The sequence below is a fragment of the Drosophila albomicans genome, chromosome 2R (genome assembly GCF_009650485.2).
Source record: "Drosophila albomicans strain 15112-1751.03 chromosome 2R, ASM965048v2, whole genome shotgun sequence".
In the NCBI taxonomy this organism is placed as follows: Eukaryota; Metazoa; Arthropoda; class Insecta; order Diptera; family Drosophilidae; genus Drosophila; species Drosophila albomicans.
Window position 1 is genome coordinate 14,831,666 of NC_047631.2, and position 17,649 is coordinate 14,849,314.

Here is a 17,649-nt window from a genome sequence, read left to right on the forward strand (position 1 = left end):
CTTAAAAACAAAAAAAACATTGGAGTTTATTTTTATTTGTTTTGTTTAACGAAAGTAGAATAGAAATTTAATGTATACAAATGTTTCAAATTTACTGCTTGTGGTGTTCTTGTAGTTGTTGTTGTTGTTGTGTGGTGTGTTGTTGTAACGGCGGTGGTTGCAGCTCTTTAATGAAGTAAGATTCTTCTCTTGAGGCTGATGTCAGTGTGTAATTGAGTGTGTGTGTGTGTGTATGTGTGAGTGCTTTGTGGAGTTGAGGGGGGAGTGTTTTTCATTCGGTAAATACAAAAATAAAACCTTTAATGCTCTCTTGAATTCAATTAGCAGAGTTTACATATACACAATATATAAATCAACTTCATTATCATATCCGTATCATTATGCATTAGTCATACTCATCGAATATACATCACAATCAAAGTGTACGCTTTGTAATTATACGCGGTAATCATAATAATAATAGAATTACACAATAATAATAATAATAATCATAATTATAATAGTTACGCAAAGTTTTTACTTTATTTTATTTTATTATTATTTTTATGCATATGATTATATTTGCCTTCATTTCTTCTTAATAAACTTCCTCTCTCTCTTTCTCTTCACTTATTAAATTGATTTCATTTTATATTATTTTTTTATTTATAAATTTGTTGCATTCCGGTTTTTTGTTTTGTTTTTTTCTGTTCTCTCATTGTGTTGTTTGTTTTTTTGTTTTCGTTTTTTTTTTGTTGTTTTTGTTTCTTAAAAATAAACATTAAACATAATCATAAATCAACAAAATAAGAATATTACAATTATCAAGTTATTGAAAATAAAATTAACCGATTTGGAAACTATACCCATTTCGCTGCTTGCTTTTGCATTTGTTGTTGCTTCTTCTACCGCTGGCTGCAGCCAGTTTATTGATGTTTTACTGTAGTTGTTGTTATTGATAATAATATTAGTAGCTGCCTTAATTAATGTTGCATTCGTTTGAAATCTGTTGAAATATTCTTCTTCAATTTGTAGGCAACTATTGAAAATTGCTTTACATTTGTTTGCTTTATTATAATTATTATTGTTGCTCTTGTAGGTATTGTTGTTGTTGCTGGTTGGTGTTATTGTGGTTGCTCTTGTTGTTGTTTTTGTTGTTGTTGATGCTATTTGACAGTTTACTTCTGCATTATGGTTTCAGCTCATTTTCACGCGTTTCCTTGGTGGTCCAATTGGTGGGATTTGTTGTGTTGCGAGGGCACGAAATGCCTCCGCTATCAAATGTGAATGTGTTGTGATCATATTTTGCCAGCCAGAGGTTTCCATCACATCGGTGGCATGACTGTAAATTACAACAAGCGAATCGATTGTTAATTAAATGCACAAACAAATCAATATTAAATTTAACACTTACGTATTAATGAAATCTATCGTTTGTGCTTTCAATTGATCCGCACTGTGGAGATCAGCTAATATTAACGTTTCGGCTGCTGTTTCTACAGAGAGATTGACGCACAGCGCCTCCTCGCACATCACTTTCAGCTTTTCGAGTGCGTACTGTAATGCGAAATAGATATAAAATGAATATGTATTCCAAAATATTTGTGGTATTTTAAGAACTTACCTTATCAGCAGCCGCTAAGAGATCATCAGCCATTTTTTCTAGGTTCGACGCCTTGCCTGTGTAGATGAATCGAAGCATCTCTTTGAGTACTTCATGATCCACATCGGTTATGGCGACACGATTCAGCTTGCGCTCCTCCATCTCGTGCTCAAACATGGCCGCGAAGACATCACTGCGCGCTGTTCCAAAAATAAGGAAATAAATATTAGTTGCAAGACGATTATTTAATCACTTTCCAATTCAACTTACCTGCCAAAATGGCTTTGTGCGCTTGGAACTCACGGCCACCCACCGAGAGCGTTACGTCGCTGAATTTCTCATTGTCAAAGAGATTGCCGAGATCTTCAGAGAGCTTGCACTCCGGCACTTTGAACTGCACAATATTGGATTGTCCGGAGATGTTCACACTGTCCGCCACAACGCTGACCTCACAGAATATGGTCAGCTTATCCTCGGGCAGCAGGCCATTGGCCTCGTCCAAAAGGAAATCGCGGCGTATGAACTTCTTAAAGCCCCAATCTTTGCCCTGCACGAAACGATAAGCTCTGCAGAGGGAGAGAAAGAAGATTATTAATTAGTTGAAATTCAATATTAAAAGTTTTGATTATAACTTACCGTTGGGATTCCATTGCTTTGGTTTCCTCACGTTTTGCATTTAATATGGAAAATTTGAACTTGGCTCTGACTTCAGATTTGTTACACGAAACTAACAGTAAATATAATGATAAGTAATCCTTGCTTTCCTCATCTAGTCCCTTGGGATTTACCCGTAAACACCTTTAAACGAAATGAGGAATATGAATTAATACGAATTTCAGATTTTAATTAGTTTCACTTACCATTTTAGTTTGTCATTAGCACCGGCTGAGAATGTGGACGATTTGAGTACTTCACCCATTTCTTCCCGACAAAAACTAAAGTTATTTATGGTCCACATATAACTAAATTTAACCACTTTGACCTGCAATCAAAGAAATACATTTTATTAAATAAGAATATTTTTTTTAATTCATCTTTCTATAGCAAGCGCATAACATTAAAGAACTTTAGCTTGAGTTTATTCTTGTCTTAAATCTTTTCGTATTTCTTGTGGTGTCTTATATATTTTTTTAGTATTTCCCATAATGGAAATTGGTTTAAATTTCAGTTTGTAATGCAATGCGCACCTGCGACACAAGAGACACAGAGAGAGAGAGAGAGAGAGAAAAAAAAAGAAAGAGGAGCTAACGGAAATGCATTTTCCTGTGCACATAACCACAAAATGCGGATTCAGTTTACAGTTTATTGAAATTCGAGCGCAGCTGCAATCCATAGGAGTGCAAACATTGACCAGCCAGATCCGCGCAGATCTCTTTTAGCATTGTAATTTAATCCATTTTGGTTAAGAGCAGGATAGGGATAGGGATAGGGAGGGAAGGCTTGGCTTGGCTTGGTGGATTATTGGTGGTCTCAAAGTCTTACCTGCGTATAACACCAGTTCTCAGCAACTGGCGTATTAACTTCCGGCAAGGGCGGTGAGGGAACACGGCTGACCGCCATTGTGCTACTGGATGCGTGCAGGTTCGAGGTGACTCTAGCTGTTTGGCTTGCCTGACATTCGTTCACCGGCAATCTGTAAAATGCAGAAACGAAAAAGAATTTTAATTAGCAAAATTTTCATAAATTACCGAGTAAAACAAGTATAGATAATATTATATATTATATAGATCGTATTATAACTGAAATATTGAGCTGACCTCGGCTCTTGCAGCAGATCCATGATGCTGCGCTCAAACTCAATCTTGACTAAGTTGCTATCGGCGCTCGAATGTGTGGCGAGTAAGTTGAGCAGCTTTAACAGCAGCGAGTTCTCCAGCTTGCCGCAATAAATATCAAACTGCCACACAACAAAATTCGTTTCAAATTTAACTTTTTTCACGCAAGTTCTTAATAATAATTTTCGACACAAAAATAATACACGAGACACGGAGACGAGGACGATGAACAAGCACACGGAAATCACAAAATGGAATGCGCCAAAATGCAAAGTGCAGCAAATGGCAGCGAAAGCAAAATTCGTGAGTAAACAAACGTTATTTCGCATTGAGTGAGAAACGTTTTTGACCGATCAACTTGAGTGGGCGAGCTTAATACTGAGTAAGAAAGAGAGACAGAGCGAAAGCTTTGAAAGCACAGGGCGTTCGCCTTTATTTAACAACAGCAATTTGAATGTTGTGTGGATTCTGATCACAGTTCGAGTGAATTTTTTTCTGGTAGGAACTTTGGACGAGCACCGGAGTGGACAGCGCGACAACTGTAGTGCTGAAGTGGTAAATGAAAACTAAATTTGGTGTTGTGTTGTGTGGGCTCGGGAAAATCTCAACAGCGAGGATAACTCAGGCAGAAGAGGAAGAGCAAACGCAGATGACAGCAAACAAAAGGCCAAAAATGTTGCCAAGAGTGGAAAATTGACAAACAATGGGCGACGACGACGAAGGTGAGGGAGAGCAAAGAGAGGATCTGCTGCACACACACAAATATAAGCATGTAGAGACAATAACAATGCGAGCTGCGAGCAGATGCTAAAGGAACACCTTAACAAAAGCAACAACGGCAACATTTTTATATACAATTAAGCAAAAGAAAAATCTTTACAAGGCTGCAACAAAAACAACACGTAAAACGGAAGAAGAAGAACCGTCACTATTATAGCTGCAGATTAACCAAGGAGTTGATACATCTGCCAGCCAGTGGCCATCAAATGCCTCAAAAAGGACCTTCAATCCACCCGTATGTATGTGTTTGTGTGTCTGTGTGTGTGCAACAGCGCGTGCGTGTGTTAAAAGGTTGACGCGAATATTTATCAAGGTAAACGAACGAACAAACCGTAAACCAGCATCGGAAGCAGCAGCAGTAATAACAACAACAACAACAACAACAAGAACAAGAAATCACAGCAACGTCGACGCCGACTGCGACGTCAATCATGCGGCGAAGGCAACCGCGCTGTGTATCGTCAGGTTTAGTACCTTCAAGTAGCTTTATTCAATTTTTAGTGAGTGTGCTTTAGTGTTAATGACATTGATTTGGCATTGAGAGACACACACACAATGACAAACACCTGCGTTCAGCTTAAGCTGTGTTGTCCGCTCTCTTGTGCTGTTCGCTCTCTCCTCTGTGCTCTCTCATCATCATCATTGCTCTCACGGTCTGTCGCTTAAAAAGCTTTGAAGGGCTCAGAGCAAAATAAAAAACTTTTTTTGGTTTGATGGCATTGAATGGCGCCGCCACAAGGCAAAGCCCATGGCGCAGAAGCAAGCTAAGGTTAAAAATACCATATACCAAATATAAAGAGAAAACGACACTAAATGTTTTTTTGGAGGCAGCCTCCGCCCCCTCAATCTCCCTTACAGTGGTTGTTGGTGAGGTTAAATATTGTGTGATGATTAATGTGACGCTGTCGCTGTCGCAGTCGCTGTCTCTGTTGCCCTCGACGCCAACGTCAAGAACTCCCAAAGCGCGTAATGACTCAGCATTGGGATGAACCTTAAGAGTTGAAAGAATGAGGGTTGGTGGTTGCGTTGTACGCAGTACGGGGGTAATAAATGTTTCTAACAAATGACATGGTCACTCTGCTGCATATAAAATATACATGTGTGCGCTTAGTCTGCCATCTTCTGTTGCGCGGCAGCTGAAGCGAATTTATTTGGACACGGACACGCTGCTAATGCTGCGATCTAGCAACCCAGGTCAACAATGTAAAGAGAATTTATGACAAACGCGAGAGACGAAGACTGCGAGACGTGTGGGGGTCGCGTTCAGCTGCCAAGAGTGAAAAGCGCGCCAAATGCAACAATCACTTACAACTTTTCACCAATTTTCCGCCAAGAGTAGCAGGCATGTTATATAATTGACGCTGCTGCTGCTGCTTTCCACACACACTTCCGGCAACTTTTCATTAGCATTTAAATGAAATTTGATAGAGGAGTGCACAGCGGAGGGAGGGAAAAAAATGAAAATAAAAAGCCTCCAAACGAATGTCGACAACAAAAGGCAAGCCAATAATAAAAATGGTGAAAATTTTCATTTTTTACAACAAATTATCGCATGAGTTTTCACTGCCTCGTGTTGGTTGTTGTTGCCGTTTTCACCAACAAAACAAAAACAACAACAGCAGCTCCTTTCACTCGCCTCTAACAACAACAAATGAGTCGAGTGAAAAAAACGTTTTGAAGAAAAGGAAATGCTTTTCATTTTACATACACACACACATACTTGCTTGTATTTGTATAAATGCGATGCAAAGATAAATTTAGCGAAGAAACGACGGCCATTTAATTTAAATAATGTGATCTTTCATGCCAATGAAAATGATTTCAAAAGAGAAACTACTCTTAAAGCGCCGTCGTCTCTTAACTTCCGCATCACTAAATGCAGTCACCAAAGCAATAAAAACAACAACAAACACCCACTGCTCATGCAATTTCTCTTTGCATCGCCCTTCTTTGTATTGCCCTATGGAGTCACATACACACAAATACACACAGAGGCATACACACATTTTGGAGTCGATGTCAACACTTGAATGCATATTAATTTTCAAAACTCCCACGCTCAAGTTTCGTTTTATCGTTACGTTTCGTTTCGTTTTATTGTTTTTGCAGTCACAGTTGCTGCTGTTGTTGTTGTGGCGTCCATTTGCCTTTAGCAGCGCCGTCGCAGCGCAGTCGAGGCAAAGGCCGAGGCATAAGGAGAAAGCTCCTCAGCGTCTCAGTCTCTCTTTCTGTCTTCTCTGCAGTTTTGCTTGCAGTTTTCGTGAAAGTCGCTAGCTGTTATTTTTGTTGTTGTTATATAAAATGTATAAAATCATTTAAGTAGAGTGAAATTTGTCTGCTGCGAACTCTTTTTCTTTTTGCCAAAGATTGGAAGTTTGCACTGCTGACTATTAGGGTAAGGTTAATTACATTTCTCCTCTTCAGCTATGTTAATGATTTAAAAAAAGAAGTGACCAAAAAAGTTTAAAGTTGACTCTGTACGATCGATGCTATAAGAGGGCAGAGCTTAAGTTTCGTTAAGTTTTGACACTTTGGCGGCCGCATTGCAACATAAATGAAAGTTTACACTCTTTTTGCGTTAATAACAAATAACGACAAAGGGAAAACATATTTCGATTACGTAAACATTACAAGCAGGCATTGAAATGAGACCCATCATTCCCCCTCCCCAGACTCCATAAACACTGGCCTGTATTTATTTCTCGTATGTATTTGTGTGTGTGTGTGCGCAGGCGCGTAGGCGTCGCAGCGACAGCGAATTTCACCCGAGCGCAGTCGTAGTGTAACCCGAAGTTGGGCCACGATGTGAAACGAGAGCACATCGCTGCGAGGCACGAACAGCGAAACGATACTCGTTGTGTTTTATGTAATCGGTAAAGCGAAGCCAGCAACAACAACAAAAGCGTGCAAAGTCAAAACTTGTTTGATGACGTAGTTGTCGTTGCCAAAGCTCAGCTTACACACGCTCTCCCTATCTCGCTCACGCTTTCTGGTCGTAGTGAGCACGTTGCCGTTTAACGCGTGGCTTGGCGCATAGTATTGTATAATAGTAGATGATGGATAGAAGACGAGTGCAAAAGAGACAGAAGACAACATACGAGTCACATTATGATTAGAGTCGTACTTCATTATCGTGTTGAGGTATGAAATGAAATCAATAAATTAATAAACATTTTGTGCCCAATTTTTAACAATGCTCAGCAAACTCAAGTTTTGGGCCAAACTTGGCGTGCTTTTGTTGTTGTTGTTGTTGTTGTTGTAGCGGCTTGTTTGCATTTTGCCGCTTTTACCATTTCTCTGCACTTTCTAAACAAATTGTGCGGCGACTGCGACGACGACGAAGTGAAGGCAACGAAGGAAACGACAAGAAATTGGCTTTCATGCGTTTTCACATTTTGTTTTTGTCGTGCTTTCATTTCTGTTGTTGCTGTTGTTGTTGTTGCCGGATTTCTACTACTTTTTCTCTAGGCGCATGCTATCCTCTTCTATCTCTCTCTCTCTCTCTTTCGCTATCTATCTCTAGTTGGCTTCAAATATCTTTTTATTGGCTTAGAAATTTGTGTTTGTTTGCTTCTTGTGGTTTCCGTAGAGATTTGTTCTAAATTCAAAATGTGGGCCCCAAGTGAAAGAGTGGATCGTTGTTGTTGCCTTTTTTATGATGATGATGATTATTGGGTGAAATGCGTTAAGCAAAGTGAAAAGTGAAATATCTGTAGCAATGATTTCATTTCATTTATTGCGCCCAAGCGAAGAGTTCAACAAACACGCACACACACACACACATACACAGACTCTCACACAGTGAAATGCCTTTGACAGGCTCAGCTCAGCCTAAGCTTAGCATCCACTTGGCAACATGTTGTTATAGGCGATGTTGTTGGCAACATTGTTGCCAGTTTTGCCTGCTGCGTGGTTAATTAATTTAATTTCAAGCGAAATGCGTGTATAACTTTTGAAAGTTGCCTTTAAATAATTTATTAAACATATACATACATCCACAACGTATGTTACTTATTGATATTAAAATGAGAAAGTTGCCAGAGTTGAATGTATTTATAATACAAACAACTTGTAGTAGGATTTAATCATAGCGAATGTGTTTTAATAATTACATAAGCATTTACAATATAGCTGTGCTCCCCACTAACATGGCATGTTGCTGCCACATGTTGCCAAAGCATCGTTGGACCCTTGCAACGCCGAGGCACTGAAGCAAACTTCCCGTCCCGTTTGCTCAGAGGGCGTGCAAAAAATTGAAAAAGAAATAATAAATAAAAGAAACAACAGAAAACCACAACTCAGACATTTCCCCAGTTCATAAACAATGCCACTCTAAAATGCAGTCCACAGCAAACAACTGTTACAGTTATCCATCGATATCACGAATCGATCTCTAGAAAAGCTTTTTTAATGTACCTTTTACTTCTATATATATTTTGTCCCAATTTGTAGCAGATCTAAAAACAAATTTGCTGTTCTGTTGGGAACTGAAGATTGCTTATCGATAATTTTAAGCTAAAAACTAATTGAAAAACTACGCAAGAATATAAATTGTAGAATTTCTAGAGCAATATAAAATCGAGCTGATATAATACAAATTCCAACTGTTTGAATGTTTTTATAAATGTGTTTTACAATAAATAACATTAGCATGAATCATTTTGGCACAATCTCAGAACACACAATTGCCATATCGCTTGAGTTCCCATTGGACTTTGTGGCGCCACAAGGTCACAAAAGCAACAAGTACAAAATTAAAGTTGACGCTGTTTCCCTGAGAGCAATAAAATGAAATGAAGAAAGGCATGTGCCTTCAGTTTCATTTGGATTGTAAACAACAAACAAAACTCTCCAGTGACAAGCAAGCAGCTGCTTTACCTTTGGACTTGCCCCTGCCACAGCCCACAACCCACAACCACCCACTTTCCACATTAATGGAGCAGCACACACAACCAACAAAAGCAAACAAAACGCATCAGCATTAAATTTATTATTGTTTACCCCCGAAAATTGTATTAATTTTGTTGCTTTTTAGGTCAGAGAGCAAGAGAAACGTCGGATGGAGAGGAGATGGGGGGGGGGAACACTGAAGTGTGTTCTTGGGCTTTCGAAGCGTTTACCAACACTGACGCCTAAGGTCAGCAGTGTGTCGAGTGTGGTGGTAAAGTGGGTTACGTCGAGGTTGAAAATTAAACTAGCACAAATATCGCTTGCTCGCTCGCTTCGCAAATGAATAACACCCAATGAATGCCAGTGAAAACGGCAAGTCATTCAAATGAATACACTGCACTATAATATGCTACAACAAACAAACAACAACAACAATAACAGCAATCTGCAGCAATGTTGGTAAACAACACAACACTAAATTTGCTACTGTTGCTCAAAACTCAAGGATGCAACACGATTTTCAAGTGCTAATCAAAATGTATAACGAGGTGGATGATCAGGTCACTCGAAGGTTTTCAATGGGGTCAAGTAGTTTTTTTTAGTTGGGGAGACACACATAAAGAATTCTTTAAAGCTTTCAGAGTTTCACTTGATGAAATTGATGTCAGCATTGTAAAATTCTTTGATCTCAATTGGAAATTTCTTGTATACCTTATTGAACATTTCTTTGTTTTCTTTTAAGATTATATTTAGTACTTTTTTTTATTTTTTTTTGATTTGAACTGGAGTAATCTTCTTAAACTTTGCAAGCATTTCTAATATTATATTTCAATATTGATATTATATTTCTTCATATTTCATTTCCAATTATTTTTCAATTTATTTCTTTCTTAAAATTTTCAATCTTCCTCAAGTTTGATCATATTTCTTTTAAGATTGGACTTAAACCCATTTTTTTTTTAGTTTTTTTTTAATTGGTTTGATTTTAACTTCTTAAACTTTGCAAGCATTCTAATATATTTATATTTCATTTCCAATTAATTTCAAGTTGTTTTTTTTCTTTCAATTTCCATTCTACCTCAAGTTTGATCATATTTTAACTACACTTTCTTTACAACTTATCCATGCATCTTTACTTTTTTAGTCTTTCAGTGCGATTCATTTATTTTAACTATATAATTGAGTTCAAATTTGAACTGATTTCAATTATAATTCCTTCATAACTCTGCCTATAAACAGCGTTGCTTCATTTCCGATTTATGCAAAAAACTGCGGAAGTCGCTTAAACGTTATTGTGGCGCCATTTTGCGCATATTAATTGTTGATTATGTTTTTTTTAATGCATTTTCCGGCATTTAATTATAATGATTATTGGGAATTGAATTTACCTTTTATCACAGAAATTTGCGGCGGCGTTACAAAACTCCTTTGAATTTGGGCATTTAACTAATAATACTAGGCACAGAGGAGATTGTTGTTGTTGTTGTTGATTTTGTTGTTGTTGTTGTTGATGTTGTTGGTGGTGGTGATGATGATGATGATGCTGCTGTTGTTGTTGTTGATGGTGATTGCTGCTGTGGTGATGATGGTTGCTGTGATGCTGCTGCTGTTGTTGCTGTTGTTGATGTTGCTGTTGTGCAGGATGCACGCAATTAAAATGTTGTTGTTGCTGTTGTTGTTGATAGTGCGACGAGGAGGCAGCAACTGAGGCAGAATTCGAGCCGCTGCTGCTGCTCGATGAAGTTGAGGTTGAGGCGTTGTTGTTGTTGTTGTGGTGATGATGCTGTTGCTGGTTGAGATGCCGCCGTATCGATTGATTAATACGATTCGTTATGGAATTGGTCAACGCGGAATGATGGCTATGCAGATGGTGATGCGGCGACAGGTGATGCGACGTCGATGAGGCAGAGGCAGGAAGAGGCAGAGGCTGATGAACTCGCTGCAGCTAATGATGAACTGGAGCTGGCACTAGACGAAGTTGGTCCAAAAAGGCGGCTGGCAATAATGCTGTTGTTTGTTGTTGTTGCCACCGTTGTAGTGCCTGTTGCCTGCACAGGCGCTGCTGCAGTTGTTTGAGGAGCTTGAATTGGAATTGGTAGAGGAGGAGGATGAGGTGGAGGTGGAGGAACTTTGTGCGCGCGTTAAAATGTGTTGCAAGTTGCTGTTGCTGCCGCTAATGCTGTTGCTGTTGTTGTTGCTGAATGCTGCCTGCAATATGCTGCTGGGTGTTGCCAAATGTTGCGCCAGTGTTGTTGCTGTGCCACTTCTGGTTGCCGCTGCTGCTGCTGCTGCTGCAGTTGCTCCACTTTCGTAATTCAGGTGACCCAAATGTTGTTGCAAAACCGAAGGCGCTGCCGCTTGTTGCTGCTGCGACGGTGGCGTTGGCGTGCTCACAGCTGCCACAACAGCGTGTGGGTGTTGCGGCAACGTTGACGCCGCTGCTGACGGCGACGCTGATGCCGACGTCGACGTCGACGTTGACAGCGACGATCTGCGCAGTAATACTGGAGGCGTTGATATCAACTGCTGCAGGCGACTGCAATTGTTGCTGCTGCTGCTGCTCGCAGTTGTTGTTGTTGCTGGCGTCGCTGTTGCTGCTTGCTGCTGCTGGCGTCGCTGCTGACGTCTCGGCCAATGCGCTGCTTAATGCGCTAACACTAGCAACATTATTTTGCGGGCCACTTTGGCAGCAACAATTATCACTTGACAGTTGCTGTTGTTGTTGTTGTTGCTGTTGTTGGGGCTGTTGCTGCTGTTGCTCCAAATTCACATCGACAACAACATCGACGACATTCTCATTTTGATTTTGATAAATTTCGTGCACGTTTCGCTTTTTTTTGATTTTCACATACGGCTCAAACATTTTACAATCGAATTAACGCGCTTTTTATTTCTTTGTTTATTTGATTTGATTTGTATTTTTTTTTCTGTATTTTTAATGAATTGCTGCTTGTTGCACACACATTTATTACACACACAAAATAAGCACACAAATTATTAAGTAATTTTATATTGCTCACTCTTGTATTATTTTTGTTGTTTGTTGTTTTTTTAACCGTTCAGCGCGCTCAATTGATATTTGTTTTAAAAATCTATAAAAAGCATTGCTATTTATTGTTGTTGTTGTTGTTGGTTGTGCTTGCAACACTTTTGAAACCCTGCAATACGCTCGCTCGCTCCACACACACGTCGTTGTTTTATCTAAAAAATTTAGGCCTGTTGTTGTTGCTATATTGCTGTAGCAGCTGCTGCTTATTGGGCTGTCAGCTTTTTATTTTTTTTTTAGTGGGCGCAACGACAACGACTATGACGAAGACGACGGAGATGAAGGAGAACGAACCACAACCGCTTCGCTTGAAAGTTTGCGGAGAACTGAACCAAGTGTAGTCAACTGAGCAACGAGTCGAGCGACTAACGACGGCGTCGCTGCTTGCGCTGCTATTGAGTGAGCGGCAGCACCAGCAGCATTTGCTGCTGTCCGATTTCAGTGCACGGCAACTTTTGGTGTCGACGCTGGCAGCGCTGCTGCTGTTCGTAGCGTTTCAATTTTCGTTCGTTTCACTTCGTTTCGTTTTTGTTTCGTTTCCACTCTATGTAACGTTGAAGCGTGGCGAAACGTAAAACACGCACACACCTACACCTACACACAGTGAGAGGCGGTCGCGTCGCGTCGGTGGGGCGCGCTCTGTGTGAGGTCGACTAGCGTATGAGAAAGGAAGCGACACTGAAAAACCACTGAGCGCGCAACTGCGGAGAGAGCGAGCACGCAAGTCAAAGAGAGAGAGCACTAAACTGAGGGCCAACGGCAGCTGATAATTGTACTACGTACACACTGACTTTTGTACATACATATGTATGTATGTACAAGTACAATGCAGGACTGACGAGGGCGAGGGCGAGGCGAACGAACGAGGCCACAAAATGCTGCTGCTGCTGATGATGGTGATGGAATGAAATGGAATGACCAACAACAATGGAATGAAATGACCATCGGCAGCGAGCGGAGGTCCTTCGTGTAGAGATAAGCCGTAATCATTTAGTCACAGAGACTTCTCTTTGCATCAATTGAGCCGCCGAAAGCGCGTAGCCTTGTTGCCTCTGCCGCGGCTGGCTTATCGGCGCTTCCTACTTTACATCAAAGTGCGCGGCGGCGTCAGCTTCAGTTTCGATTGCACACACATATCGGCGTTTGGACCCTAATATATCCTCAGCTCCCTTTGGGGGTTTGCACATATGCACACACACATTCAACTCTCCATCTTTGTGTATGTATTAATATGCCGTTACATACATCTGTGTGTGTATTAAGTCAGGGGCGTTGTCGGCAACGCATGTCACGTCGCCTGCAGTCGCCAACGTCGTTGGTGGCGTTGTCTTGGCCCACCCAACTAGCACAGCAAACCCAACAACAACATCAGCCGGCTCTTCACTCCACTTCAGTTTCGTTCCTCGCATGCTCTCTTGCTCGTTCTCTCTGACGTCTCTTCTCTTCGCTTCATGCCCACTCAACACATTCGTTTCATTTATGGCGTGCAAATTAGCATCTGCCCCTAGGGCTTCGTGTGTGTTCCATGTCCTTTGGCCCGGGCCACACATGTCAGCTACTGTGTGTGCGCTGCTCTCTTGCTTGCTCGCTCTTACATGCAGTCGCAATCTGTTGCCCATTAGCTACAACTACAACTACAAAATTGAATGTGTGAAAATTTGACAGTAATGCGTTGTCGTTTGCTTTGAAGTTTTGCAAAATATACCGACAAAAAGTCGCAAGGTGTTGAAAGTTGAGCGAGAGTTGCGATTGCGTTTTAGTTGAGTTATCGCTAGGAGTGCAGTGCCAAAGAGAGGGGAAGGGGAACAGACACTAACTTTGCCTACTCAATCGGCTAGCTGCCAGTCACAAGTGATGCGTTGACTTCGTTGTTGCCCTCTCTGTTGCTCAGCTTACGGTCCACAACACGCAGCCCACACACAGACAGACTGCTGTATAAGGTTGTCGTTCAATATCATATTAGAGAGATCAATTCATACACTCGTGTATATTTCTATTTCTATGCGCGATTTCAGAGGCCATTGGACGTTCACTGACCTTTTAGCACTTCCTTCCAAATTGCGGAAACGGTACAACTGGTTCACCTTTCAGCTGTGTTTAGTATCAACAAACACAACCAACCCCTTTGCCATATTTATCGTGCAGTTTTTCGAAAGCAGTTTTTATCGTTTATCGATTTCCAATAAACTGCAAGCTGTTTTTAGAAATCCATATTGCGCTGCTGATTGCTATCGATAAACGTTTTAAAAGCGCATGCACATGATTTACTTGACACTAATTTCCATAAATAAAACAAAAAGTTCAATAAAAATTAAGGCAAGCACAGCGGAGAATGGGAGGGGAGGGGGGATTGATGGCTGACCGTCTCTCTGACAATAACCCAATTTTTCAGTAGCAACACACAAAGCAAAAATATGTGTGCGACGCATTGACGACCAAGGCAGGCAGCGCAGTCGCAGCCGCAGCCGCAGTCGACGCCGACTTTAACGCTGAGGCTAAAGCTTGCGCTGCGATGTCGATGTGATATGCGACGTCATCGGCATTTTCATTTTCATTCTCATCTCGTCACCTTTTTTGAGAAATTTGACAATTTTTTTGTAAACTAAAGCAGAGCCATCGGTCGCTCTCTCTCCCTCTCTCTCTCTCTCCCTCTTTGGCTTGTTAAGTGTGACGCGGGCTGCGCTGCGTGGGCTGACGAAAGTGTTAATTGATTTGATTGGCTTCAAGAGGCGATTTAGCTGGTGATCGCAGCTGACTAAAAAAAAAGCCACACAATCCATGCGAAAAACGAGTTGAACAAGCTGCCAACACACACACACACAAAGTTACGACGCGCATCCGTTAGATACTCGAAATAAAGTTGTAAGCAGCCCCAAAAAAGAGATACAAAGATACATTCGAGTGGAGCTCGTGTTGTTGTTGTTGTTGTTGCTGTTGCCACCGCAAACGCTGTGGGATAACTTCCGCACTCGTGCCGCGCCGCTTTGTGGCGAGTGAAACTTGCGAGTCTCTTTTTCGTAATCAGTTTGCAGCAATTGCCGTTTTGGTTGCAGCGCTTTTTTATCCAACTTTTGCTTTGCTTTGTTTCGTTTCGTTTCGGTTCGGTTTCGTTTTTTGTGTTTTTTGTTTTGGCTTGTATGTTCTCCATCTCTTTCCCCCCCGGTCTCTCACTCTCTTTTAATTTACATTTCAAATTTTCACAATACTTTGCAGCTTGCAAAGTGATTGGAGGAAAGTCGAGGGAATCCTCCGAGACTGACGCTTTCCGCATTTCACAAAATCACACACACACACACACACACTCGAACAAAGCAGCTTTGACCGCCTACCAAACAAAAAACAAACGAAATAATGTTATATCAGTCAGTTTACATCGATAGCAAACTTTCTAACTCACTTGAGACAATTTCCACATCTGGCAGCAGCAGCAGAGGGGGAAGGGCGCTTTATAGAGGTCACTCAAGTTGTAGGCATAATCATTATCATATTTATCGCTTTTCTTATCTATTATTTATTTATCACAGCTATCAAGACACTTTGTAATATGGCGTGAAACTAGCTCAGCGATAACTTAATGACAATTTGGTATTTTTATGCGAACTGTTTGCAGTTTTAAACTGAATGTGTTTTCTATTAAATTATTTGACAGTTTTTAAAAAATAATTGTTTTTTCTATATCTTGCCATTCTGAAACTTTCATAAGTATTACTGATTAGATTTTAATTATATTAAACTTAATAACATTGAACTATACGAACTTATTAATAGACATTCACAAAACAGTCTTCGACACATTTTCATATCTATTAAACCTAATATAGAGAAACAAATAATAGGAAATTTGATGAGTTATATAAATATATTGTCATCCTAAAAACTTTCTAATAATTCCATAATAAATACACAAGATTTTTTTTCTTCAAAATATTACAAATAATATAATAAGGAAATTAACAATTACATGAGTTAATCTGATAATCAAATTTTATCTTTGTAAACAAATCTAAGATGGTATATTATTTAATATCTCTCTAACCCAAAACTTTCCTAACATTTTCATTTAAATAATATAGGATAATTTAGGATTTGAGAAGCTAATCTGATGGATTATTTAGTTAATTTACCACCCAACATTCACAAAAAAGTCTTCGACACATTTTCATATCTATTAAACCTAATATAGAGAAACAAATAATAAGGAAATTTGATGAGTTATATAAATATATTGTCATCATAAAAACTTTCTAATAGTTCCACAATATTTCCAAAATATGTATTACAAATAATGTATTAAGGAAATTGACAATTAGATAAGTTAATCTGATAATCAAATTTTGTCTTTATAAACAAATCTAAGATGGTATACTATTTAATGTCTCTCTATCCCAAAACCTTCCTAACATTTGCATTTAAATAATATTATAGGATAATTTAGGATTTGAGAAGCTAATCTGATGGATTATTTAGTTAATTTACCACCCCAATTTATTTAACAAAAGTATCACACACAAAAACTGAATTATTAGCGTAGGGAATTTATCAGTCGATCACCCTTCAAACAAAGCATGTTTTCATTGTAATAAATTTTCGTAACCAAAGTTGTCCAAGTCTTTTGGCTCTCTCTTTCTGCCTTTCCCCCTCTCTCTCTAGCTAAGTGAGACTTGGGAGTTGTTTCTTTTTGGTTTTAGGCCGTGCACTGGGGAATGGGCAAAAATGTGGGGAAAAGTGTCGAAAAAATGCGTGGCAAGTTTAACGTTGCCCTTGGCTTGGTTAATGCTGGTTTCTGTTTGCTGTTTGCTTGCTTGTTTCAGCAGCAGCAACAGCAACAGCGATTATACAATATCCGACCGAGACTCCGCTTGAAAGTGTGATATTTTCGTGTTGTATTTTTTTTGTGTTTGGCCCAAAAGAAAATACTACATAACTCAAAACGTAACAACTTAACTTGGCTTAACTTGTATCTCACTCTTTGTTTGCACATTTCTTTTGAATTCGCTTGTTTGTCAATCCATTTCCTGCCAAATTTGAATGAAGCATTCTGGTCACGAGAATAATTTGTCAATGCTGTGGCAAACAACATGTTGCAAGAGACAAAGGGGCAAGACACCCAGGCAGGCCGTTGATTTTAATCTGGGTGTCAAAATAAACGACAAACAATTCGATTCTGTCTGTGTATCTGAGTATCTTCTGGGTGGGCTGCTGCTTGAGTTAATTATGAAATTGTCCTTTTGCCAAGGATTTCCCCCTCCTCAACCGAACTTGCCACACACACAGCATGCTGTCGAGTTTCCAAAACCACAAGAAATAACGATCCCAGGCAGAATAGAAGACGAAGACGAGAGACTCTGGACTACCCACGGCGTTTGTTTACGCTCATTAAAAGGCAAAAAATGAAAGAAAAGGTGGCAGAAGAGGCAAGCAGCTGGCAGCGAAAGAGAGTACCTCACCACCATAAGGCAGAGGAAGGTGCAGGGGCACCTGTGTGTGGTCCTGTCCGTTGCGGTCTATTCTTCGTTGAGCTTCTCGTTTCTAACAATTACGCCTCAATGGCAAATAATTCAATCTTCGCTTTGCGT

General features: G+C 40.0%; 1 protein-coding gene across 1 annotated transcript; it reads right to left on the reverse strand.

The window, feature by feature from the left end:
- Positions 1-621: 621 nt before the first annotated feature.
- On the reverse strand, positions 622-12,026 carry LOC117576430 (protein roadkill). The gene is given in 11 exon segments (XM_052007157.1): positions 622-1,321; positions 1,394-1,536; positions 1,604-1,782; positions 1,853-2,148; positions 2,219-2,380; positions 2,443-2,564; positions 3,065-3,215; positions 10,416-10,939; positions 10,941-11,043; positions 11,045-11,628; positions 11,660-12,026. Coding segments are annotated over 11 exon segments (2,640 nt in total). The 5' UTR covers positions 11,891-12,026; the 3' UTR covers positions 622-1,176.
- Between the last annotated feature and the right edge of the window lie 5,623 nt (positions 12,027-17,649).